The 26,366-nt window shown below is 40.4% G+C and overlaps 3 protein-coding genes across 4 annotated transcripts; 2 read left to right on the top strand and 1 right to left on the bottom strand.

Annotated features, from left to right (window-relative positions):
* The first annotated feature begins 3,048 nt into the window (after window positions 1-3,048).
* LOC116210188 (U-box domain-containing protein 35-like) lies at window positions 3,049-7,044 on the top strand. 2 transcript variants are annotated; one of them, XM_031544016.1, is made up of 9 exons: window positions 3,049-3,406; window positions 3,629-3,726; window positions 3,814-3,935; window positions 4,087-4,329; window positions 4,456-4,735; window positions 4,892-4,993; window positions 5,084-5,521; window positions 5,633-6,406; window positions 6,731-7,044. In XM_031544016.1, exons 1-9 carry the CDS (start codon window positions 3,229-3,231, stop codon window positions 6,944-6,946), a joined length of 2,451 nt encoding a protein of 816 aa, XP_031399876.1. In that variant the 5' UTR covers window positions 3,049-3,228; the 3' UTR covers window positions 6,947-7,044. The 2 variants fall into 2 exon arrangements, with proteins under 2 accessions (XP_031399876.1, XP_031399875.1); XM_031544015.1 differs by lacking the exon at window positions 3,049-3,406 and having other exon boundaries at window positions 3,713-3,935; window positions 6,690-6,872.
* A 188-nt stretch (window positions 7,045-7,232) lies between these two features.
* Window positions 7,233-9,837, bottom strand: LOC116210223 (uncharacterized methyltransferase C3H7.11-like). Its single transcript, XM_031544068.1, has 9 exons — window positions 9,547-9,837; window positions 9,353-9,433; window positions 9,157-9,261; window positions 8,704-8,811; window positions 8,523-8,594; window positions 8,371-8,421; window positions 8,166-8,228; window positions 7,956-8,080; window positions 7,233-7,648 (listed from the first exon to the last, which is right to left on the bottom strand). Exons 1-9 carry the CDS (start codon window positions 9,820-9,822, stop codon window positions 7,564-7,566), a joined length of 966 nt encoding a protein of 321 aa, XP_031399928.1. The 5' UTR covers window positions 9,823-9,837; the 3' UTR covers window positions 7,233-7,563.
* An 11,136-nt stretch (window positions 9,838-20,973) lies between these two features.
* LOC116211000 lies at window positions 20,974-23,217 on the top strand. Its single transcript, XM_031545180.1, has 4 exons — window positions 20,974-20,980; window positions 21,302-21,486; window positions 21,580-21,657; window positions 21,886-23,217. The coding sequence occupies exons 1-4, from the start codon at window positions 20,974-20,976 to the stop codon at window positions 22,291-22,293; spliced, it is 678 nt and encodes a 225-aa protein (XP_031401040.1). The 3' UTR covers window positions 22,294-23,217.
* The last annotated feature ends 3,149 nt before the right edge of the window (window positions 23,218-26,366 follow it).

Below are 26,366 nucleotides of genomic sequence, written 5' to 3'. Positions count from 1 at the left end.
GGCGACAGAAGTTAAGGCCGAGGGTATTTACCTTGTTATTGAGGACTGTCAGGAATTCTTAAAATATCATTCTTGATGAGTTTCAAAATGTCCCTCACCAAATGATATACATCGGAAGCCTTCAATAAGAAAGGGTCAGCCAAATTTTGCAACAAGCTTTCCTTGCAAACACAGACACTATGTCAAAAGCGGAATGCTGCCATACAGGTAGGTTGTACATCTATCAGCTTTTTCACATAAACAGTTGGGCAGACCTTCAGAGAAAGAGACGACGTAATCCATAGAAGACTCCAGGGTGGGGGCAAAGTGAAGATGTTAGATAAATTAGAAGGTCCATTCACCACAACAATGGAAGCTCCGACAAGAAATCAAAGAGCATGTAAAAGAGAGAGAGATTATCAAGGCATGAGCAAACACATCACAAATTTTGATCATTCCTATTAGGACAATATATACCGAAAAATTACTTAGTGAAATTGTTCTAAATAAATTAAACAAACACACATAAATCATAATATATAAATAACATATCGGGAAGAATCATAATCTTATTTTTAGTGACGTCTAACGATAGTTCCTTTACAAAAAAGTAAATGAAACTCGATTTTCTTCCTTTTGCTTAAACTAATGCCATATATAACTCAATTGCATGACTAAAAATTTTGAGTGTGTACACACACTGTATTGGCACACTGAAAAGCAAAGTAAGATAAGAAAAAATCATTAAATTCGGTAAGTCATAAAGTTTAAAATAGTAATATTTGATTTAATTCAATCTCAAGGGATTTGGTTTGGTGTTAAAGAGGAGTCCATCCAAGTTCGAAACCCCTTGAAGCCGTCTACCAGGTCAATCAGGCAAGTTTACCCATCTCGGGCATCACAAAGGGTTCCAAGGAGATTAGTCGGGTGAACTCCGAACACTCCTGGTTAGCAAAAAAAAAAATTCTGAAAATTGAAGCCGTATTTTTTAAAATAAACATAAAATATTACAACATATAAAAGAATTTGATTTGAGTGTATGTATTTGAGTGAAATAATTATATAATTTCAAAATTTTCATCTTGAAAAGTCTTTTTTCTTGGCTTTCAAGAAAGAGTAGAAAAAAATTTTAATTTCTTTTTTTCTTAAATCTTCATAGAATTTTTCTTTGGTTAATATGTGGCTAAACGAGAGTTTTATTCGTTTAATTTTAACTAATGAGAAGATCCGTGCGATGCATAGGATCGGATACCAAAATTTAATAATACAATTTGAAGATAATTTTGATAAAATTATGAAAATAAACTTTGCATAATTGAATTACTACTTTATTTCATGCAACACTACAAATCAAAAGATATCAATTGGATTTCTAATTAGTAAGCATTAGTATTTACGCGGTATAAAATAAAAATACGACAATATAAATAAAAAAATTCCCCAAGTAATAGAGAGGTAAAGTAAACAATTCATTCATCTTTCGTCCTTTTGAACTTAACGTTTTTCTTTTCATTGAAAATAGAAACCATTTACCTCTCTTCTTTTATTACACCTATCAAATTTTGACACGTGGCAAGCTAATTAGAGCTCTTAAAACTCTTCTTTAGCTTATAAAGAGTAGATGGTTTCGAGGTGTAAGGATTTATTGACCGAAACATCTTTCTCATTACTTAAGCTCGAATTCTAATAATCTATATACAATGTATCAATGTTAGGACAATATGGGAAGGTGCCAAGTAAGATCAAGCCAATCTCCTATTGAGTGACTTTTCAATTCACAATCAATGAAAATATAACAAATGGTGAAAGATTATGGTACCACATCATCATAGAAATGTAAAGGAATACCTTTTTAAACCATTTCGTTTCGAAAGTCCAAAGGTCAACCTTTAGTTTCTGTAAGAATTTATTTTTCCATTTTCTTTTCAGTTTTGGAATTTCAAATAACATTCTGAAAATGTATAAGTAACATTTTACATTCATTTTCATCCTTTTCTTGTTGGATTACCTACTTTAGAGCTGGGTGAGAGAAGATATAAAGAAGAGGAGATATGAATTCACTTAAAACATTTGTCGGATTAGTGACGCCTATGACTTCTATTATTTCATCACGTGACAAACAATGCTCAACATTACAGTGGATCAATTAAAATAACAGTGACGGCCACACTTTAACAGTGAGATATTCTGATATTTTCTGTCACTAGCATTTTGTACAAAATTTACCTTTTTTTTCCACTTTTAAAGATCCATAGGTCTAATATAATGATAGAAAAATAAAGCAAAATAAAAGGACACCATAAAACTCAACAAAGATCATTGAATCCTGGACCTCTAATTTTCGTACCAATATCCTGTGTCACTGTACTAAGACACTTTCTTCCAAAATTTATCATTCTAGATGTATCTTCGTTTTGTTATGATAGTACTATTGTTATTAGCCCGTGCATCATGCAAGTCAAGTGTCTAGCAATAAATCCTGAATCCCAGAAAAGTTCACAGAAAAATGTAAAGTTATGATAGCACCATTTTTGCATTTCTTTTTTCTATTTTTACTTGCAAAACAAGAGAGGAAAACGAGATCTTTCTTTCTTGAAATTAATGTCTTTTGGAAAGGAATGACAAAGGGTCTGATATATACTGCATTATCATAGTTCTCTCTTCCATGTTTATGTATGTTGATGTTGAAGACATGTTTGATGATCATAACTTTTGGTGCTCAAGAAAATTAATGCATGAGTCGTTTATTAATAAACTTATAATTACGTAGGTAGTTGCTCATATGAATTTGTATAATAAAAGATAATATTGGATTTTTTTTTCCATATTTTTGGGGTAGGGCAATTGAGCAATCTAAGAATAGGAAAAACAGTAAAACTTTGAAAATTGGAAACTGTTGGAGAGCTTTCAGCAGACTACGTTTGAGAGAGCATTGTGATGTAAGCAAACAGGAAGAAGTTCGTAACCTTAGCTGTCTGTCTATGTTGTTCACCTGAATTAACAAACCTCCCTAACTTAGTAAATCTGTCCTCCTAAATTAGCCTCACTCAGAGCTTCCCCTTCCTCCAAGAATTGCACCTTTAAACCCCCCCTTTGTGCCCTTCTCTCCATTGCCCTTCAATCCCAAGATTTTGCATCTTCCTTCGGGCGGCCTACAAAGCCGCATTCCCGAGACCCGAGTGACGACCGTCGCGTATATCTATATCCATATCTATATTCCGAGACTTGTTGGAGTGTCTGTCTTGGAAAATGTCATACCTCTCACCAAAAGGTGCAATCGGGGTGCATGAAGGCCCGGTGGAGACGGCCATTGCTGTTGACACGGACAAGAACAGCCAATCAGCTATGAAATGGGCAGTGGAAAATCTCCTCAAGAAGAATCCTAATTGTGTCCTTATCCATGTCATGACCCAGAGCATGCGTCCAAGTAGGGGTTTTAAGATTCTTACTGATCTGCACTGTCGTAATTATATTTCGAGAGACAAAATACATGTGCCATGTTTCGGTCTTACTACTGGGAATTAATTCGGGACTTAACGTGACATATAGAGTTTGGTCTAAGAACCATACCATGCCATCAAACATGTTTATATTGTAGATGATTATTGTGATTGAAGGGGTTGATTAATGACGTCTGTTCATGTTGCAGATGAAGCTGATTTTGTCCCGAAAGAGGGCCGCCCGCCAACTGAAGCTGAACTCAAGCAGTTCTTCCTCCCGTTCCGAGGATATTGTGCTCGAAAAGGGGTGAATAGCACGTCCTAAATACAAACAGACCTATGTCAATGTTGGCATTCTTTAATTTTCCCTTGAATTCATTCATTTTAGCTGCAGATTTTTGCCAAGGAAATGATCCTGCACGACATCGATATTCCGAGCGCGCTCGTGGATTATGTCATCACCCACTCCATCAGCCATCTCGTCATTGGCCATTCCAGCCGAAATTCGCTCTTGAGGTACTCCCCTCTTAGTTTCTCCCTCTCTCTGTCGTTTAATTTGCAGGCAAGGTTTTCCATTATTTGCAGAGAAATCTACGAGGCTCGGTTTCCAAATCATTTTTCTTGTGTAAGAAAATCATGACAGACTCGGGTAATTAATCTTGGACAGGAAATTCTCAGCTTCCGACGTGGGAAAGATCTTACTTAAATCTGCGCCCGATTCTTGTTCTGTATACATTGTGGCAAAAGATAAACTCCAAGCAGTTCGACATGCGAAGACAGCATCTCAATCCACCTGTTCTGCTGTGTCTACACCAAATTCAAGTTCGAGTGACCCAACCAACACTTTACTGTTAGGAGTTCCACGCTCACCTGTTCAAACAGTCGTACCTGACACATATGATGTTACTAGGTATGGAACAATTTGATTATTCTTCGCATTTACATTACGTGTTTGAGCTATTGATTAGTCACCTTGAGATTTGGCTCGAAGTTCTCTGTGTCATATCTTTACATATGTTCATTTTTGCTTTTGTAGAAGCTCATCTAGCATTGGAAGTTGGATAAGCATGGGCTCAGATAGTTTGTGCTCAGGGAAAAGCAGTGATTCAATGCCGCTTGGCTCGTACAACTGGCAGAACACTGGTTTGCCCATGGCCATGAGGCCAACGGAGTCATACATTTCGAAGAGCTCGCATTCCAGTTCCTCGGAGCTCAGTGATTTTTCACTCTCACTCAGCTTCCAGTCGAGTGATATGTCCTTTGGAACTTCTTCTTCGTCGGGGCATTCCTGTGCCTTCCTTTCCTCACAAGTCTCGGTGAGTAACTGAATATTTTAACAATACATTAATGGAAACGGATGTCTCCAGAAACTCGAGTTTGTATTCCATATTTGGAATGAAGGCTTAATGGTGCTAAGCATTGAGTAAAACACGCACTCTCTATTTTGCTTTACGTGGTCTTTATCTTTGCAGGGCAACATGGAAGCTGAAATGGCAAAATTGCAGCTCGAATTTAAAGAGTCCTTATCGGTCTACAATACGGCCTGTCAAGATGCTGCAACTGCAGCACAGAAGGTAATGAACTTCTGAACAACAAGACTCGATTTTCTTCAAGGTGATTCAATTGAATGACCTGAAAGTATTGCTTTTTGGTTTTGATCCCAGGCAAGTGATGTTCAACGGATGAAGATGTCACAACTTCGAAGCTCGGAGGAAGGCAGGCCTCCTAAAGAGAATATGTGGTCTACTTCGACAGATATCGAGATGATGAAGAAGAGGAACAGCCTCATGGGAAATGAGATGGTTCCTAAAGCAGGACATGAAATCGATGGCGACCGGAGATACAGTGCACCAGCATACAACAAGAACAGTGAATTGCAACGGAAAAAGCAAGGACCAGGGCCTTCGCCGAGGATCAATGTTTGTTATCGAAGGTACACAGTTGATCAGATCGAAGAGGCCACAGATCATTTCTCGAGTTCCCAGAAGATCGGCGAAGGAGGGTATGGCCCAGTCTATAAGGGCACTCTAGATCACACGCCGGTCGCTATCAAGGCCCTGAGAGCCAATGTATCGCAGGGTATTAAACAGTTCCACCAAGAGGTAAAAAGAATAGTGTCTTTTTTTCTCGATGTGTTCCGGTGCCATCTATGTGGTCTGTAAATTCTCTGAATGAATGGTGGCTACGAGCTAATAAAAACTTATATTCTGCAGATTGAGGTGCTAAGTTGCATGCGGCACCCTAACATGGTAATACTTGTTGGGGCCTGCCCCGAATACGGGTGCCTCGTATACGAGTACTTGGACAATGGAAACCTGGAGGACAGGCTTTTTTGTAAGGACGGGACACCACCGATCCCCTGGCAGACCCGCTTCAAGATTGCCGCAGAGATCGCCACGTGCCTTGCCTTCCTGCATCATACCAAGCCCGAACCCATGGTCCACCGGGACATCAAGCCCTCCAACATCCTCCTGGACCGGAACTACGTGAGCAAGATCAGTGATGTTGGCCTAGCCCGACTTGTCCCCGGGGCCATGGCCAACACAATGACTCAGTACCACATGACAGCAGCGGCAGGAACCTTCTGCTACATCGACCCTGAGTACCAGCAAACAGGAATGCTAGGTGTGAAGTCCGACGTATACTCGCTTGGGGTGTTGCTGCTGCAGATCATCACAGCTAAGTCCCCGATGGGGCTGGCCATGCAAGTCGAGGATGCTATTGAGGGTGGCACATTTCCGATGATCCTCGACCAGACGATCACGGACTGGCCTCTCGAAGAGACCCTGTCCCTGGCCAAGCTCGCATTAAAATGTTGCGAGCTCCGGAAGAGGGATAGGCCTGATCTTGCCTCAGATATACTACCCGAGCTCGTCAGGCTCAACAACCTCGGACTAGAGAATGGCACAGGAAAAATGGTGAATGCCACTGCAGCATTGCAGAAGCAGCAGCCCGAGGAGATAGAAATTGGATCACCGCCAAGTCGGGTTAGTCGATAACTGCATATCTCTCGGGATCATTAATATGAATGTTTTTCGATGCAGCACTGTAATATTGATTTCATTTTCTAAACCTTTCTCGACATTCTAGTGGAAAGAAAGAGTGGAAAGAAACTGTAGTATCTATTCTTATCAGTTGAATCATAATCACGCGCATTGTTTCCGAGTTAGGTGAAGATTACTGAGATGAAGTTGAGAATTAGATCAATTCGTTTAAAGTCGAAAAAATACCTGATTGCTTGCAATTATATCTGTTATTATGTATTATCAGGAACAAATGAGAAACAAACCTAACGTGGAAATTCCGCTCAGATCAATGTGAGAAGAAGAAGGTGGCATCAGCGGTTTAAGTCAACAGCCAGTGGCTGGAACCTGAAGCGTAGCTTTAAGAAACCACGAGTTCACTCCACGGCTAACCGGAAACAACCGCCTGAGAAACCAGACCAGGTTGTCATCGAAGGATGTTGGTCATTTGTAAGCTGTTCCAAACCGGCCCCCCAGCTGAGTAAGTTCAAGTCCTTCTCGTAAAGGACGCACAGGACACAAATAAGTGTTTCAGGGCCGTTATTTGCAGGCATTTCCTTTTTCTTGTACTTACTGTAACTTTCTTCCTTGATCTTGGAACAATGGGAATAGAATGAAAAAGAGTTGTTCTGTAAATTCAGTACCTCGTAACCACTGATGTCAATACACTTTGCGTCTTTCCTGTTGATACTTCTGAAGTTCGCTGCAATTGTCATAGCTTTATTCCGATCAGTAGATTAGATGACTGGCTCAAATCCTTGATATATACAGATGACGAAGCCCGAGAGAATTTATTATATAAGCCGCCGCCTTAACGCAAGAATTTAAACTAAACTTGAAGGTGATACAAGGTATCTTGATATTATCAGAATTAGCAAGTATCTCATACAAGATGGCTTTAAATATAACCTGAGGAGTAAAGAAGTGACGACCTATTTGTAAGGAACGAAACTTTCCTCATGCCAACAATTAGAAGCTCGTACAACAATGCGCAGTAACCCTTTATGCAGCATAGCCAAAAGGCAAGAATACTTGTTGCAAGAGTCTCTCCTGATCTCTTCTGAATCGAATAGAGTATTATGAACTTGTAAGTTGATCCCCCGGGGACACAATCATGCCGTTCATAGACTGCTGGCAACTAAAGAAGTTTGAGCAGGAGGAATGCCGCCTTCGGAATTTTTACTGAAAACAGCACGAATCCAACACCTAGAAATGGAATCCATAGTTAAACAGTAGCGGCATGTCTGTAAAGTCTAACACGAAACCGCAGAAAGAAACTGCTTTCGTAAGCAGTCGATGTAAATAATGATACTGGACGGTCAAGAGCCTTTCTTTAAATTCTTTATCCAAGCTGATTGCTCAGAGGTAGAACAGCAGAGGAGCTACTGCTCTTTAATCTCAAAAAGTTTTTAGGGCAGATCTGCCTTTCGGGTGTTTCACCATATAATAACGAACTTATAAGATTAATCACGAGCAATGATTCATAGCTGATAAGAAGACTTAGTGGACGTACCGGTCCATGGCAACCTTCCGTGACCGGTTCTCAATTTGCTTCTGATATGTACTGATATCTACAATGTCGAAACCGGCCTCCAGTAATGAGTTTGAAAGGAAGTCTTCCGTGAAGTAAAACGAGCACTGGAAAAGACGAACTAGGAATAAGAAATACAATTATAGACTTACACATGATGAATGTGTTCGAAATAGTAACATGAATACTTACAGTACCATCCCCTCGGAAATAGAAGTTCTCGCAGATCATCCGGTCTTTGTTTTCTAATTTCACCTATAAGACATAACTCCAAATAAGAAGATAACAAAGTATACACACACACACACACACAAAGGCCCCTCCATGAGGACTGCAGAGCAAACGCTACCTGGGGAAATACATAAGAAGATATCGCAACAAAGAAAATGAAACTTACTTGAGCATAATCTCCGACAGCATAGTCCCGGAATAGCACGTGACCATTAGGCTGAATATGAAATATATGGTTCGTTATAGTAGCACTACTGACATGACAAGAAAGAAGGTATAAGGACCCAATGCATCATATGTAAATGTCAAAGGCTGTACCTTCAGCGCATTTCTGATATTCTGTAATATCCGGGGCATTTTATCCGGGTGTACTGCAGACAGCATAAAAACCTGCTTTATAAGTCAGGAGCCAAGATTTACACAGTACCAAGCTTTATAAGGCTGAAATCAATTATGCGCGAGAAAGGTACCCTGCTCTACAGAAATTGAAATTGCTTACCAATGTGACAACATCAACCGAAGAAGGGGGGATCACGTCACAGAGTACATCTTCAGCAACATCACACACAAATGCGTTCACCTGGCTTTCTCGAAAATCCATGTGTGACTGCACATCATAAGACAAAACAGCCGATGTTATTGAACAAATTCTTAGGTGATTCTTTGTCATTAATGTTCTTCCTCACCAGCTGACCGCCATTAATATGTAATATGTTCTTCCCCACCAGGTGACCACATCAACGAATCATTTTATATTCTCACGGCCATTCCACAAACAGATAACACTCTTCAAAACCGGTAAAATCATGAAAACACATACAAGATTTGATAGAACACGAATTATCGGTGGATAACCCTCAGATAGTTACAGAAAAAGGAACAATATGATAAGCTCGAGATGCTGAAGAGAACTGAAAGCTGATTCTTTGCTGAAGATGAGGAGTGCAAAAACCTTCACAAGTGAAATTGCGAGAGGTGAGAAATCACAGGCATGGACATAGAGCTTCGGGTAGGACGCCATGAGAGGGAAGATGGTATTGCCGGTGCCACAGCCCACCTGCCACTCACAATCTGACATCTCAGACCAATCAAGAGTACAAAACTTCCATTTGAAGATTAAAGGAATTATTCACGGATTGTGTTTGTACCTCTAGAACGATCTTGTGGCCGTCGCCGGAGCAGAAGTACTGGTCCCATTCCTTCTCCAGGTAATGCCTGTCCTTGAAGAACTGCAGACGCCGAATGTCAAGGAATTGAAATCAGAAGGCAGATGTGATGGAAGTTTGAATCATAAAATTGTAGGCTTCGGGAACTGTGAGAGACGAGTCGAGACGACCGTCACCTTGTTGTGGTGGCGCCGGTAGAAACTGTCCCAGTACTTGCTGGCATTCTTCTGGTAGTGAAGCGGCGACCGGGGCTCGGACGGGCGGCGGTGGCGGAGGAAGCGGGCGACGGTCTTCGGGCGGAGAAGCGGCGGCAGCTGAGGATGGGGAGCCACTGATCTCATTCTCTCAACTCGCACTTGATGAACTGACGACGGGCATCGCTCCCGTCGACGAATACCACCGGCGGCTGTCTGGTCAATTTCTACTGGACCGGGTGGCCCGAACCGGCCCATAACTGGGGCATAGATGTCATGCCCAAACCCATATTTTGGTAAAATTACATTTTGCGTACTAAACTTTGTAACCACCGGAAACATGGTCCCCGCCGTTTCTAGTCCAGACTCACTTTAATTTGGACACTGAAATTTATGGCTCGTTTGATTTTAAAGTAGGATTTTAAAATCTTACTTTAACTTAGCTCTACTTACAAAAAAAATAAAATAGCTTATACAAAGTTAAATTGTGGATCCCATTTATACCACTCTTTTTCCACAACAAAACAAAATAACTCATACAAAGTCAAATGGTAGACCCCATTTATACCACACTTTTTCAAAATCAAAATCTGATTTTAAAATCCTATTTTGAAACCAAACGCAGCATTATAATTCACAAACTCACGTCGTAAAATCTTGAGACCTAAAATTCTATAGAAATTTGAATTTTTTCGTGAATAACATAATTTATGATTTCTTAAGATTAATTCAACAGTCCTTGTCATGTCGAAAACAGTCCACACAGTTTCGATAGTATAAACACAAAAAGAGCTCCTCATAGCATAAATTTGTCGCAAACTTGCACTAGCTTGTTTTACATCTCTTATGTTATCAATATTGATGTTTGTGTGCCGATAGCTAGCGAGAGAGGCTTGGAACTATTTCCTCTCGGGGTCAGGGATCCATGAGTAGTGTACGGTTTGATTCGAGATTGGCTTTCAAGTTATCGTGTCCATTGAGATTATCATGGTCCAGATCTATCGGGTCATCTGGAATCTGAACTGCTGATGCTCATCGAGTGCTGCAGCATCCCGCTTTGCAAGGGTGATCAGATGGGGCTACTGGTCATCGGTTATAGCAATGTTCCTATGTCTTCATCTGCCTTTTACAACTGTTATAAAGATCCACGCAAAGATTTGTTCTTGCTGCATCTTCAGAGTCTAGGGAAATCATCAGACATCTAGAAATATTTTAGTCGATTTCAATACTTTGTATTGCATCTTCAGGAAACACTTACATCAGGATGGCGAGTGCGAAAGTAGGATATCCTGATGTTATCCATAAAGCTAGAATGTACATACTCAGCTCTTACTAGGAACCGAAGACTAATTCATCCGCTCGCCACGGGAAAAGCTGCAATCGGGTAACAACAGGGATGTGCTCATGGGATTAGCGAAGAAATGCTTCCCAAATGTGGACTTTGTCGATTCTCGGAAGCTGCCCCTGAAGAGCGTCTTCAGTAATGCCGGGGGACCCCGACTTGATGTGGTCTGATACATTATCCTAACTGCGACGTGTTTCTCGAGGACCATCAAATCCAACAGCTTCCTACAGCTCTATCAAATTAAATTGCAACGAGCATTAGCAGTAATTTAACATGAAAATTCGGTCAGTTTCCACTGGATTTCAAGCATATGTACCTGAGGGTTCAGTATTTGCATATGATTGATAATCTCATCCTGACAAAAGAGTAAATGCAAAAGTATGGCATTAGGGGACAACTTTCGCGACAAGTCTGCATTAAGCAAAGAAAAAGGAATGGTTGAGATTACCTCTAACATTCCTGGGTTTTGCAACACGAAACTGAAGAGATCGATTATGAGTCCATTGTAAACGGCTGCATCACGGTTCCGTCCTCTCCATTTATCCAAGGAAGGATTGGAACAGTAGCCTTCTGTATTTTTGCTGCAGAAATATTCTGATTGGGGCATTCTTTTCCCAGAGATAATTTTTTCTTATTTGTGATAGGCTTCACTGCCCAATGCTTAGTAGGATCTCGATCAAGAAGCGGCTTTAACGGGAAAAAGTACTTGGAGCGATAGGCAGAATCGAGGACACGGACTGAGTCATAAGCATTGACCTGCAATTGAGACATATACAAGGCACATAAGAAGTAAAATCGCTAACTTCTATTTACAAAAATGAATAGGTCTTCGTCTTCTCTCTTTCCATCATCAAAAGTTAGAAATCTGCTGTGTTTGATCATCGGTGGGAACCAACCTTTATTGCTAGCCCGAATGCTTGAAGCGCGTCGATTACAATTTCATGCATACCCTCACCTGCAGAAAAGGAAGGAAGAGAGGTTCTTGTTCACGAATCTTGACAGTTTGATAAATAACAGAGAGGACATGTCAAGAATGGAAGCCTCCTCACTCTCATACCTGGGATGTCGGCCATTTGTGAGACTTCATCCATGCTCAGACCATGTTCAGCAGTGGCTTTGATAGAACTATGAACAGCCTTGAAGACGTCGGCGCGGAAGGAAGCAATCGAGAGTTCCGTGTCAGTAACCATGGAGAACATCACCTGCTGGCAATATCGAGCCATATCATTCCATGATGTCTCACTGGGGATCCCCTCCCCAGGGTCCATACAACGCGAAACATGCTCTCTGCAATAAATTTCCTCTGTGGGAAGACCAGAATCACAGGTCCTTTTACCATCCTCGAACAATCTCAGTATCTTGGCTACAGAAACGGTTCCAGAGGATGCGAACACCATAATTCCAGAAAGCCCTTTTCTTGCCGGTTCTCAGCAGCATCTGTTGCAGATTTTGCAGTCTTCCTGGCCCTCTTCCCACTATCTGAAGAACAGGAGAAAGAAGATCCATGGCCTTTACGTTTCCTACGCTTAGTGCTGACTCTCAAGTCCTCTTCTTCGGCCTCCCCTGTTGGGAATTGATGTATGCCCTAGAGACAATCTATAATCAGTTTTGTAATATGATATTTATTTCATTATAAAACGAGGCATTTCTGTTATTGTGTAGATTGCGCTAAATATGATTTTACACAATAATGTCCTTGGAATAGTAGGTTCAATAGGCATCAAGTGTGACTTGATTGTGAGATCCTATAATTACTGAACATTATTCTTAAATGTCCCTAGTCAAAGTATTATCGTTAATTAGGACAACGATAATACGGTTAGACTAGTGTGGGTGTTGATTGATGACTAAATCTCATAGGTCATGGATATGGAGATATCAAATCACACCACATGTATACATTAAGAGTAATGTATATTGGACTGACCCGCCATGAGATTGCTACATGGGTTGTTACGTGACTGTCATTAGCGTATCTCAAAGTGACTATAGTGTAATGATCCTTTGACTTGAGGTCACCATGAATTCCTACATGTAATGTCATATACTTTGATACTGTCAAACGCTACCGTAACAGGATGGTTATAAAGACAGTTATTGGGTATACCACAGAGCATGGAGAGGAATGTGAGTGATCAAGATAGAATTTGTCCCTCCTACATAATGGGAGTGATATCTCACGGCCACTTGGTGGTTAAGTCTAAAAGTGTATGCATACCCAAATGAGTCGATATAGCGATATCGAATTCATTTGTTCTGATAGACTTACCCGGTAAACCAAGAAAGAGAGATATTGAGCCATACAAGGATGTCATCGACCATGCCTTGGGCTCAATAGAGATATAGAGGACAAATGGATTATATTACACGGTAATATAGGTCACAAGGTTCGTTGAGAAATTAACTTTCCGATTACTTGAGTAATAGTGATGCATTGCTAGATGCCGCTCGCTGTTTGTAATATTAAAAATAGAGATTTCGATATTACTATCAACGTAATTGGGAACCTACAGGGTCACACACTACGACTAAATTGACGAGATATTTTGAAACAAATAAAATCGTCTAATAGAGATTAGATGATTTAGGTGCGACCAATTAATCGGATATTTAATGAGATTAAATTTACCGATTAATTAGACCCGATTTATTTGATTTAATGGTGTGCTAAGTGGCTATTTTTTATTGAACCACTTGGAGTCTATTATATGGTAACACATGGGCCAATTGTATAATGACACTTAGCCATGCACTTGGCTCTTGAAATTCTTAATTTCTCTTATCCCACATCGGTGGGACAAGCAAATTGCCCCATTCTCAAGCCTATATATATGTGTATATATATGGCAGTAAGTATGGGTAACAGGGTATGCATATATATGTGATATATATGTATGCATAAGTATATATATAGATATATATAAAACGCACTCATATAAGTGCTTATATATATATATATATATATATATAAAACGCACTCATATAAGTGCTCAGATATATATAGTGCGTGCATATGTGTATGTATAAAAATAATTTGGGTTGAATTGTTCAATCCAAATTAGGTCCATTAGTCTGAAAATTTCGGGTGTCGCATTAGTGTTTCTTTCGAGTGTTGGTCGCTAGCACCGCCGATCTCGAAAACTCGTCGACAAAGTCGGTGTGGATACCAGTAGAGGCGTCACGCGTGGGACGCTCGGTCGACAACTTTAAATATTCCAGGTACGCTTTTATTTACTCTTACTCTTCTAGTAGGTCTTGGAATTAGTTTCACGGGTAGGAAATTTTGAATTTCTGTTCCTTTTTCGCTTCCGCTGCGCCCCGTGGAACTAGCAATTGGTATCAGAGCCTAGCTAGTTAGAATCTGAGTAGATAATAGCATAAAATATGATTTTATGCTTGGTACTGGTATGATTATGTTTGATATTTGCGGTGCATGACTGTTAGACATGGACTATGTCCTAGTTGTGTTAGTATAATAGTTATACGTGTGGACTATTATGTAATAGTTACATAATAGTGTATAGTGAGATCGATTAAATGTTAATCAAATCCCTCAAAATATTAAGTCCATATCCTTCCACCGTGTAACGCTCGTCAAGACCAAGATCGATGAGTGTGTAGACCTTGCCTTCGCAGGATGCCCTTATCTATCCTAGTAAGACGTTGTGTTTACCAGTGGGTCGGACTTAACTGAGCAAGCCTAATAGGATTAGGAGTTCAGAGGCATGTAGTTGGGCATCGATCTATAAGATAGATTTGAATAAGGAGTTATTCACTCAACTAATCAAGAGTTGCGTGTGATGCAATTGGGAAAGTGAGTTCCCTACCTAAATAGCCAGTTCTGGGTGAATCAGCCCTCGTTGACTCAGAGCTTGGTGAGATATGGATTTTGAGCTACTATGAGAATGATATTTTCTGAATCAATGTTGAGGGTCATTGATATGATATAAATAGTGGGAGCAATATTTATAAAGTCCTCATTAAATATTGTTGTGTCATAATACTTATTTTGTATATTTCTATGGTAGTTACCATGGCAGGGAGCACTTCTAGTACTTTCTGTTTGCGATCCGTCATTGATAAGGACAAACTGTCAGGGAATAATTTCCTTGGTTGGTATCGAAACTTGAGAATTGTTCTCACCCAAGAAAAGAAGCTATATGTCTTAGAGCAACCTCTTCTTGCGCCACCGCCTGACGATGCCCCCCAAGCTGAGAAAGATGCTTATAGTAAGCATCATGATGATGCCGTAAACGTCGGATGTCTCATGTTAGTCACCATGGACTCGGAGCTTCAGAAGCAACACGAGAACATGAAGGCGTACGATATGATCGTGCATCTCAGGCAGCTCTATCAAGAGCAGGCCCGACATGAGAGATTCGAGATCTCTAAAGCACTTTTTCAGGCAAGGTTGATTGAGGGTAGCCCGGTGGGTCTTCATGTACTCAAGATGATTGGGTACGTTGAGACTCTGGGAAGATTGGGATTTCCTCTTGGTCAAGAGTTGGCCACAAATTTAGTCCTACAGTCGCTGCCCAGCAGTTATAGTCAGTTCATTATGAGCTATAATATGAATGACTACAATAAACCATTGCCTGAACTGCTTAGCATGTTGAGAACAGCTGAGCATGATATCAGCAAGGGGACGTCCGTTCTAATGGTCCAAGGGACCAAAAGAAAGGGCAAGAGCAAGAGTAAAGGCAAGAAGGCTAAAGGTGCATCCAATTTTGACTTGGGTGCGTTGAAGCCTAAAGCCAAGGTGGCGAAGAATGATTACTGCTTCCATTGTGGCAACACTGGACATTGGAAGCGGAATTGTAAGATATACCTGGAAGAGTTGAAGAAGAAGAAGGGAAGTGAGACTTCCACTTCAGGTATCCATGTTATAGAGATTAATGTATCTACTACTTCTACATCTTGGGTATTAGATACCGGATGTGGTGCTCATATTTGTGGAAATATGCAGGACCTAAAGGACAGTAGATCGTTGACAAAGGGCGAGGTGGACCTACGAGTTGGAAATGGAGCAAGAGTTGCTACATTAACTGTAAGGACTTATCACCTAGTTTTACCTACTGGGCTTGTATTAGATCTTAACGACTGTTATTATGTACCTGCTATTAGTAGAAACATAATATCTGTTTCTTGTTTGGACAAGAAGGGATTTTGTTTCACTATAAAGAACAAGTGTTGTTCTATGTACATGAATGATGTATATTATGGCAGTGCACATTTAAGTAATGGTCTGTATGTTCTTGATCTAGATACGCCTATTTATAATGTGGAAACCAAACGGCTCAAATCTAATGATTCGAACCCGACTTACCTCTGGCATTGTCGTTTGGGCCATATTAGCGAGAATCGCATCTCTAGACTCCATAAGGATGGATTACTGGACTCGTTTGATTTAGAATCGATCGAGGCATGCGAACCTTGCTTAATGGGGAAAATGACTAAGGCCCCTTTTACCGGAAAAGGTGAGCGAGCTAGTGATCTTTTGGCTCTCATACATACCGATGTATGTGGACCAGTGAACAAGCTTGCTAGAGGTGGGTATCTCTACTTTATTACATTTACTGATGATTTCAGTAGATTTGGATATGTGTTTTTGATGAAACACAAATCTGAATCCTTTGAAAAGTTCAAAGAATTTAAGAATGAAGTGGAGAATCAGTTGGGTAAGAGCATTAAAGTTCTTCGATCAGATCGAGGAGGTGAATATTTGAGCTATGAGTTCGCTGACTATCTTAAACAGTGTGGGATTTTATCTCAACTGACTCCACCTGGAACACCACAATGGAATGGTGTAGCTGAGAGGAGGAATCGAACTTTATTAGATATGGTTCGATCTTTGATGAGTCATGCAAACTTACCTGACTCCTTCTGGGGATATGCTCTACAGACAGCTGCTCTCATATTAAACAATGCTCCGTCGAAATCAGTTGAAAGGACACCATATGAGATGTGGTATGGGAAACGTCCCAAGATGTCTTTTCTAAAGATATGGGGTTGCGAAGCTTATGTGAAGAGATTGTCTTCGGATAAGCTTGGCCCTAAATCGGACAAATGTTACTTCGTGGGGTATCCTAAGGAAACTCGAGGATACTATTTCTATAATCCCATCGAGGGCAAAGTGTTTGTCGCTCGAACTGCGGTATTCCTTGAGAAAGAGTTTCTCTTCAAAGGAACTAGTGGGAGGAAATTAGAACTTGGGGAAGTTCTACCACAAAATGACATTGACCAATCGACGGGCGATGTTGCAGAACAAGTACCACAAGTTGTTGTGGCACAATCTTCTACACAGGTGACACAGGAGCCTCGTAGGTCTAGTAGGATACGTCATGAGCCCGAGAGATATGGATTTCTCGTGACTCAAGACAATGACGTATTGCTCATAGATAATGATGAGCCTACAACCTATGCGGAAGCCGTAATAGGCCCAGACTCTGAGAAATGGCTGGAGGCCATGAGATCTGAGATGGAGTCCATGTACACTAACCAAGTATGGACTTTGGTTGATCCACCTGAAGGGGCAAAACCCATTGGGTGTAAGTGGGTCTTCAAGAAGAAGACTGACATGGACGGTAATGTGATTACCTTTAAGGGCCGACTTGTGGCAAAAGGTTTCAGACAAGTTCATGGTGTTGACTATGACGAAACCTTTTCCCCGGTAGCTATGCTTAAATTCATCAGGATCTTGCTTGCAATTGCAGCTTATTATGATTATGAGATCTGGCAAATGGATGTCAAAACTGCTTTCCTGAACGGGAAGCTCCTCGAGGATGTGTATATGACACAACCTGAGGGTTTTGTCGATCCACATAGTGCCGGAAAGGTTTGTAAGCTACAACGATCTATTTATGGGCTGAAGCAAGCTTCTAGGAGCTGGAATCTTCGTTTTGATGATGCAATCAAAGAGTTTGGTTTCATCAAGAATGAAGATGAACCATGTGTTTACAAGAAGGTTAGTGGGAGCATAGTAATCTTCCTGGTGTTATATGTAGATGACATACTTCTGATCGGGAATGACATTCCTTCCTTACAGTCTGTGAAGACTTGGTTGGGAAGGTGTTTCTCTATGAAGGACTTAGGCGAAGCTACCTATGTGCTAGGTATCAAGATCTATAGAGATAGATCCAAGAGACTGCTTGGCCTAAGTCAGAGTGCATACATAGATAAAGTGCTTCGGCGCTTTAGCATGCAGGATTCTAAGAAAGGGTCGCTGCCTATGTTACATGGCATAAGCCTTTCGAAGGCTCAGAGTCCTTCTACTCGAGAGGAGAGGGACAGAATGAATAGGATTCCATATGCGTCAGCTATTGGATCTATCATGTATGCTATGTTATGCACTCGATCAGATGTCTCGTATGCTTTGAGTATGACGAGTCGATACCAATCAGATCCAGGTGAAAGACACTGGATTGCAGTAAAGAACATCCTTAAGTACTTACGAAGGACTAAGGAGATGTTTTTGGTATATGGAGGCGAAGAAGAGCTCGTTGTAAGAGGTTACACCGATGCTAGCTTCCAGACCGATAAGGACGACAGTAGATCGCAGTCAGGGTATGTGTTCTGCCTGAATGGAGGTGCTGTGAGTTGGAAGAGTTCCAAACAGGAGACAGTAGCCGATTCTACCACAGAGGCCGAGTATATTGCTGCCTCTAACGCTGCAAAAGAGGCCGTTTGGATCAAGAAGTTCGTGACAGAACTTGTTGTGGTTCCTAGCATCGCAGACCCAGTGGATCTCTATTGTGACAACAATGGAGCCATTGCGCAAGCTAAGGAAAGGTCTCACCAGCGAACCTCAGGCGTCTCACGCGAGCGACAGAGGAGATGTGAAGATATGCAGAATACCAACAGATGAGAATCTCGCAGATCCACTTACGAAGCCTCTTGTGCAGCGCAAGCACGAGGCTCACACTAGATCTATTGGCATTAGACAGATGCCAGATTGGCTCTAGTGCAAGTGGAGATTGTTGGGAATTGATGTATGCCCTAGAGGCAATCTATAATCAGTTTTGTAATATGATATTTATTTCATTATAAAACGAGGCATTTCTGTTATTGTGTAGATTGCGCTAAATATGATTTTACACAATAATGTCCTTGGAATAGTAGGTTCAATAGGCATCAAGTGTGACTTGATTGTGAGATCCTATAATTACTGAACATTATTCTTAAATGTCCCTAGTCAAAGTATTATCGTTAATTAGGACAACGATAATACGGTTAGACTAGTGTGGGTGTTGATTGATGACTAAATCTCATAGGTCATGGATATGGAGATATCAAATCACACCACATGTATACATTAAGAGTAATGTATATTGGACTGACCCGCCATGAGATTGCTACATGGGTTGTTACGTGACTGTCATTAGCGTATCTCAAAGTGACTATAGTGTAATGATCCTTTGACTTGAGGTCACCATGAATTCCTACATGTAATGTCATATACTTTGATACTGTCAAACGCTACCGTAACAGGATGGTTATAAAGACAGTTATTGGGTATACCACAGAGCATGGAGAGGAATGTGAGTGATCAAGATAGAATTTGTCCCTCCTACATAATGGGAGTGATATCTCACGGCCACTTGGTGGTTAAGTCTAAAAGTGTATGCATACCCAAATGAGTCGATATAGCGATATCGAATTCATTTGTTCTGATAGACTTACCCGGTAAACCAAGAAAGAGAGATATTGAGCCATACAAGGATGTCATCGACCATGCCTTGGGCTCAATAGAGATATAGAGGACAAATGGATTATATTACACGGTAATATAGGTCACAAGGTTCGTTGAGAAATTAACTTTCCGATTACTTGAGTAATAGTGATGCATTGCTAGATGCCGCTCGCTGTTTGTAATATTAAAAATAGAGATTTCGATATTACTATCAACGTAATTGGGAACCTACAGGGTCACACACTACGACTAAATTGACGAGATATTTTGAAACAAATAAAATCGTCTAATAGAGATTAGATGATTTAGGTGCGACCAATTAATCGGATATTTAATGAGATTAAATTTACCGATTAATTAGACCCGATTTATTTGATTTAATGGTGTGCTAAGTGGCTATTTTTTATTGAACCACTTGGAGTCTATTATATGGTAACACATGGGCCAATTGTATAATGACACTTAGCCATGCACTTGGCTCTTGAAATTCTTAATTTCTCTTATCCCACATCGGTGGGACAAGCAAATTGCCCCATTCTCAAGCCTATATATATGTGTATATATATGGCAGTAAGTATGGGTAACAGGGTATGCATATATATGTGATATATATGTATGCATAAGTATATATATAGATATATATAAAACGCACTCATATAAGTGCTTATATATATATATATATATATATATAAAACGCACTCATATAAGTGCTCAGATATATATAGTGCGTGCATATGTGTATGTATAAAAATAATTTGGGTTGAATTGTTCAATCCAAATTAGGTCCATTAGTCTGAAAATTTCGGGTGTCGCATTAGTGTTTCTTTCGAGTGTTGGTCGCTAGCACCGCCGATCTCGAAAACTCGTCGACAAAGTCGGTGTGGATACCAGTAGAGGCGTCACGCGTGGGACGCTCGGTCGACAACTTTAAATATTCCAGGTACGCTTTTATTTACTCTTACTCTTCTAGTAGGTCTTAGAATTAGTTTCACGGGTAGGAAATTTTGAATTTCTGTTCCTTTTTCGCTTCCGCTGCGCCCCGTGGAACTAGCATCCCCGACTCCCTCACTGGGCAAACGAGGGGACACAAGCAGTTCCTGGGAAGAAACTAAAGCGAATAGATGCAACAAGTCCCCACAGTGTAAGTCGGGACCTATGGGGAGTTCCTCCCCCTTGATGAGATCCATCTCCCTGTCCTGAAGCCAATGAGAAAATTTAGCCGCCCGTTCCACCCTAACAGCTGGGAACTTGGAGCGTGAAATATTTCTCAGGAAAGCTTGGGAAAGAAGAATTGGACTATCTCCATCACCATCACCTCCACTCTGCATAACAAAACAGATCATAAGCTTTTTAGCTGAAGTACATAAAGATGAACATGACTGGTCTTTATGAAATGAACTATACCACGAACTTTTTCTCTCTCAGATAACTGTAGGCTGCGAGGAGTTCATCCTCCGTGTAACGACTTAAGATTTTGGCACTGAGACTGAGCTCATCTTTTGCAGTTGAGGTGCTCAAAAGGACGAGCTTCAGAAGCTCAACAGCATTAGCAATCGCCACTGATTCGTAAACTCTACCACTGGTGCCCTTCCTTTCATTCCTGATCTTGATATCTTTCTTTTCATCGCGCTGTTGCCAGAACCATAACAAAGTTTAAAATTCAGAAGAAGAAAAGTCTTCTATCTAGATTTCCTAGACCTGAGAGGAGAATTATCTATTATCTACTTACAGTCTTCTTTTGAGTATCCATATATCTGTCTCGACTTATTTTGCATTTGCCCCCCTGCTTGTGCTGGAGAACCATCTCGAGGGCTGCTTTGATATTCTTATCATTGAAATCATCCCATCGAGGACGTTCCATTCCAGTGAACTTCTGATTCTCTTCAAGGTGCTTTACGAACCGTTCGCTGAGCATGTTACACAGTTGCATAAGGGCTTCCCTGAAGTTGGAGTTAAGCTTTAACGATGCCATTCTTTTCAGGCATCGCCGGGGAGTTGCTGGAAGGTCCGGAATCAAGCTCCACTCAGTCGCACGGAAATTCGCACCTTTTGCTGCGTGGTATCTCACATATTGCATCACTAATTGCCTGAAACGAAATAAAGAATATCTATCATAAAAGAACTTAATGATCATAAATTTATCTCTTTCTGATTATGCTAATCGTCACGAAGACTCTTTTTCACGTGTAACTATGCAGCACCAATCACCCGTCTAATTCTTCTGTCCATGTGAACCTTCCTTGACAAGCAACTTTCAACTTTAATGTGTTAGCCTCGAATTTTTCAGCCTCATCGAACGACCTGGTGGACCTCGATTTGCTCGGACTTCCGGTTATATCATGTTTTGAGCGCTTCAGTGATGTTGGTTCTCGAGTATCGGTTCTTTCTGCCGATTCCTGAAAAGCATTGTCATTACTTCAGAAACCAATTCAATCATCACCAGGAGAAGCAAACATGTAACGGTGCAAAAGAATGGAATTTGACCTGCTCTAGTTTACGCTTAGGATTTATCATGTTCTCAAGCTTCTCCGATGAGATGGGGCCATTCCTTTGCTTCTCAGTAGACCTCATTTTCTCAGCAATTTCATTACAGAGTTCTACGGACATATTTACAATATGTGGGTGTAACACCACTTTTATCAATTGTTTATTTCCAAAATTCATTTCTATGCATCTGCAGAGCCCTTCTTGCTGAAGTCTGTTCAAGATCTCATCGACAGTCTTGGTACCCATTGTCATGCCCTTTCCCTTCTCGAGATTCACGAGCCACCGGAAAAGGTTAGGTTTCAAAATGAACTTCTCCCTCTGCAGAACACAACAGCAGTTGATTAAGCAGAATATTCCTACTGCAATAAAAATCCAGTGAAAGGTTTCTCGAGCATCACCTGCAGTCGTTCTAAGATCCTCTTTGCCCTTCGAATTCCATCAGCAGTCAATGACATTAATGGTTTTGGCAGAAAGAATGACTTTTTGGAGTGACTGAGAGATTCTGAAGGAGCATGGTCGGATATGGTTTTTCCTCTCCTTTCCGAAATTTCTGTCTTAGACTTTTCTGTTTCTGCAGATAGAAGGCCTCGTTTCTTCACGATCTCCAAGTTTCTTTTCGTCCAATAACGGTACACCTCTGACTTTTTATGTTTTTCGCGTCTCCGGAACATCCTTAATCGAGCATGGTTTTTGGTTAACCATTCATATAGCCACTTTTGATAAGCTCTGAGCCTCTCCTGAATCTGTTTATGCAAGTCACAAATCCGGAAACACATTAGAGGGATTGAGAGTGTGATAGAAACAGTACAGAAAACTATATCGATTTATAGAATGACGATTACTTGCCTCCTTTGTAGTCAAGCCCGTTGCTCCTGAAGCATCGATGGCATCAAAAGTTTGTTGATACATGGGAAGCTCTACCAGCTGCTCGTTCCGACGGCATGTCCTTCCATATTTTATGCATTCAGCCTCTGGTTGGAGCTTTCCTAGAAAAAAGTCATTTGGAGAAAATTCTTTTACCAAGTGCAAGCATTTCTTCTCCTTCTAGAAAGATTGAGAGATGTAAAGACAGAGTTAGATTTCTTAGTCGTCAGGCAAAAAACTCGAGAATTAGATATGCAATGATTGTGTACACGTGCCTTCTTTTGCTCTTCGTCCTCGAACTCCTTTACAACATTTGCATCTTTCAACCTCTGCAGAATCTGCAGCCAATTGTTTTTCCCATAGAAGAGAGCAAGAAAATAAGAAACACGATATGGAGGTTCCAAAATTTTCTCCAAAAGAAAGAAAATTGGATGGGATGGCAGAATATACGTTTCTCCAAGTATGACGCTTCACACTTAATCCGAGGTAGCCGAGTTCCCGTTTTATGTCCAACTTAGGAAGAACCTTCAAATAAATCAATGCAGTGTCAGCTGTAAGAAAGAGAGACTAATTCGAAGAGTTGCAGATAGATCCCAGAGGGAGACTGAGATGGCAAGACCGACCTTCCCATCAGCCCTTTCAAGCATCTGACAAACCAATCTCATGGCAGGAAGGTAATCCTTGATGAGGATATCTTCCTTCCCGTCTTCACCAGTGGAATTCCTATTTAAACTTTCGAGGCTGTCCGTCCTCAGTCTCCTCGGTTCCCCTCTTATGATCTCAAACTTCTGTTGAGAGCTCAAAAGCGTTGCATACCGACCTAAGTACATTAAGTTTGTACTCACACTTGGACCACTCCTGAGAAGCTCGCCCGCCTTTTCATGAGTTTCCCTCCTCCTGATAACTGCTGACTGCTTCGTGATCAGATTTCTGCATTCAAGGTTCTTCGCCACGTAAAAGAAATTGTTCTCTTGCATCCCGAGCTTCTTGGAGAGTTCACTCTGCGTAATGCCATTCTTCCTGCTAATTCATTAGTTAGTATCGAACTATCAATTATGGTCAACAATTCGAACTCTAAAGGAATTCGACAATCGGTGCACCTGGTGAGCGCAATGTGCTGGAGAGCTTCCCGCTGAAGAGGAGAGATCTCCGAGACAGATAACTGGGCATCATAGAGGCCGAGGAAGCAGTCTCTCAGGTCGTCTTTCGCTATGATCTTCAAATTTAACTTCTCCGCCTCTTCTACAGAGCGAAAGCGAGCTGGAGCCTCTCTGGAGCTGAACTGGACTCCGTTCTCGCAGTTCTGCCGAAACTGAAGCCGGGGACTGTCGATGAGGCGGAGCCACAGAGAGGTTCTGACGCCGAGCGAGAGGTCGAGGCTCGAGGCAGTTACCGAGGGGCTGAGCTTGTCCCACAGGGAGAGAAGAGATATTCCTTCTATGCCCTGCGAGCAGATTTCCTCCACTGCAGAGGAGACGATCGGGTCGATCATCTCGTTGTTTCATTCAGATTGTTCTTAGTGCCGGCGATCAAGAGAGAGACGGGGGAGAAGGCAGGATTTGAATGTGGCGGGAAGTGGTGGAGGAGGCGGTGGTGGGGGCGCTGGAGGAGGCGGGACGGCGTTGAGATCTCAGGATCGAATCTTATCAGCGGCAGACAATTTCTTTTGTCGTTTTGGCCAAAACGGCAGGCAGTTTCTCCGGCGACGAGATTTTATAAATTTATATATTTCCTTATTTATGGAGGATTTTCAGTGCCTTGAAAGTAACAATTCATTAATTATTTTTCATGTATTAATTTCCAAAAAGACATATAAACTGAAAACTGCAATTTCTTTCCCAAATATTTCGGGTTATGTATTTCACGACAAAAAAAATTAACGTCCTTTTTTACCTATATACTATTACAAAAATAAGAAGTCAAATTTTCGTCTAATTTTACTTTCCATAAATGTTATTTCTAGAATTTCATTAAAAATTATATTTATTGAATTAAAGAATGATATAATAAATTAACCAGCCTATAACAATTAGGAGTTTTTACCTAAAATGGCCAATGGTTTGTCCGTTTTGTCAAATCTATCATATGATTTTTTTTTGTCAAATATATCGTATGGTTTACTTTTTGCATCAAATTTATCCCGATGTTATCTTTTCCGTTAACATCTAACGGCCGTGCTGACGTGGCACATGGAGAGATAGTGGGCCACACTTGTCACGTAGGCGCCACGTCGGTACGACCGTTAGATGTCGACGAAAAAGATAACGCCGGAATAGATTTGATGCAAAAAGTAAATCATGAGATAGATTTGACAAAACGGACAAATCATGGGACATTTTAGGTAAATACCCCAAACAATTAAATGCCCATTTTTTTTCTCTCTTTTCAGTTTTTCTCATTTATCATTTCTTTCTCCTCTCACCGTTTGAGCAATAATTCTATTTTTCCATGCTAAAAAAGAATCTAATTCCCCACTTCCCTAGCCATTTCTCTATCCCCTCTCCCTCTCTCTTCTCTCTCTCAAACGTTCCCTCCACCTTTTTTATTTTTGATACATAACGTCCCCTCCATCTTTCCTCTCCTTCAACATTTTCTTTTATTAATTTTATTATTTAATTAAATAGATAAAAAAATCTTCTTTTAACCTCTAAAAATACCGCATAGAATTTTCATATCGAATTTACGTTGAAAATTCTACAGGTAGCGCTATCACTTTCTTTTAATTAAGTTCCGTGCATAACACAAGTCTGTGTCTAATATATATATTCTAGAGTTATACCCGCGAAATCATCAAAATAAATATATGGATTATATATATTAGAATTGTACCTGCACTATGTGCGAAATCATCAAAATAAATATAAGAATTTTATTTATTTATTTCGATAATAATGCATGAATAATGAAACTGACATTCAATTATGGATTTTACAAATTAATAGGCATTTATCTTGTACTATCTTTTATTAATTTAATATTTTTATTGCAATATAATGAAAAAGATACACTATTCAAATCCTTATCCTTAACTTGTAACACAAAGAAAAAATGATAGAGGAGAGAGAAAAAATGAGAGAAAAGTAGGAGAAGTAAGAGGGAGAGAAAGAAAAAGAGGTAGTATTTTACAATTTTAATCTTAAATTGGTAGCTCTTATAAATTTGAATATGACTAACATGGGCAATTTGGGGATTACTTCTCCTTTCTGAATTAGTATAGATATATTACATATTTTATATAACATATATATATATATATATCAGAGCAGAGGGAATAAGTGTTGCTATATATTTTCTTAGTAATCTTCTTGATTAGAAGATAATAGAAAGCAACAAGCGTTACATGCGGAAAGCGTACATATAGTTGAAAAAAAAAGTGATAGACACAAAATTTGAAAAGAAAAGAAGTTATGGAATGTG

The sequence above is a fragment of the Punica granatum genome, chromosome 6 (assembly GCF_007655135.1).
Source record: "Punica granatum isolate Tunisia-2019 chromosome 6, ASM765513v2, whole genome shotgun sequence".
Lineage (NCBI taxonomy): Eukaryota > Viridiplantae > Streptophyta > Magnoliopsida > Myrtales > Lythraceae > Punica > Punica granatum.
This window is presented reverse-complemented; position numbering and strand designations above follow the sequence as displayed.

What these genes read in the sequence shown, in the direction of transcription:
- LOC116210188 (XM_031544016.1), top strand. Translation starts at nt 3,229, where the DNA reads ATGTCATACCTCTCACCAAAAGGTGCAATCGGGGTGCATGAAGGCCCG. An exon ending in TCCTTTCCTCACAAGTCTCG is followed by an intron (nt 4,736 to 4,891) that starts GTGAGTAACTGA and finishes TTATCTTTGCAG; the next exon opens with GGCAACATGGAAGCTGAAAT. An exon ending in TTAAACAGTTCCACCAAGAG is followed by an intron (nt 5,522 to 5,632) that starts GTAAAAAGAATA and finishes TATATTCTGCAG; the next exon opens with ATTGAGGTGCTAAGTTGCAT.
- LOC116210223 (XM_031544068.1), bottom strand. Translation starts at nt 9,822, where the DNA reads ATGGGCCGGTTCGGGCCACCCGGTCCAGTAGAAATTGACCAGACAGCC. An exon ending in GCCACAAGATCGTTCTAGAG is followed by an intron (nt 9,262 to 9,352) that starts GTACAAACACAA and finishes TGTGAGTGGCAG; the next exon opens with GTGGGCTGTGGCACCGGCAA. An exon ending in TCGCAATTTCACTTGTGAAG is followed by an intron (nt 8,812 to 9,156) that starts GTTTTTGCACTC and finishes TATGATGTGCAG; the next exon opens with TCACACATGGATTTTCGAGA.
- LOC116211000 (XM_031545180.1), top strand. An exon ending in AACTTCTGATTCTCTTCAAG is followed by an intron (nt 21,487 to 21,579) that starts GTGCTTTACGAA and finishes CATTCTTTTCAG; the next exon opens with GCATCGCCGGGGAGTTGCTG. An exon ending in TTCGCACCTTTTGCTGCGTG is followed by an intron (nt 21,658 to 21,885) that starts GTATCTCACATA and finishes CGAATTTTTCAG; the next exon opens with CCTCATCGAACGACCTGGTG.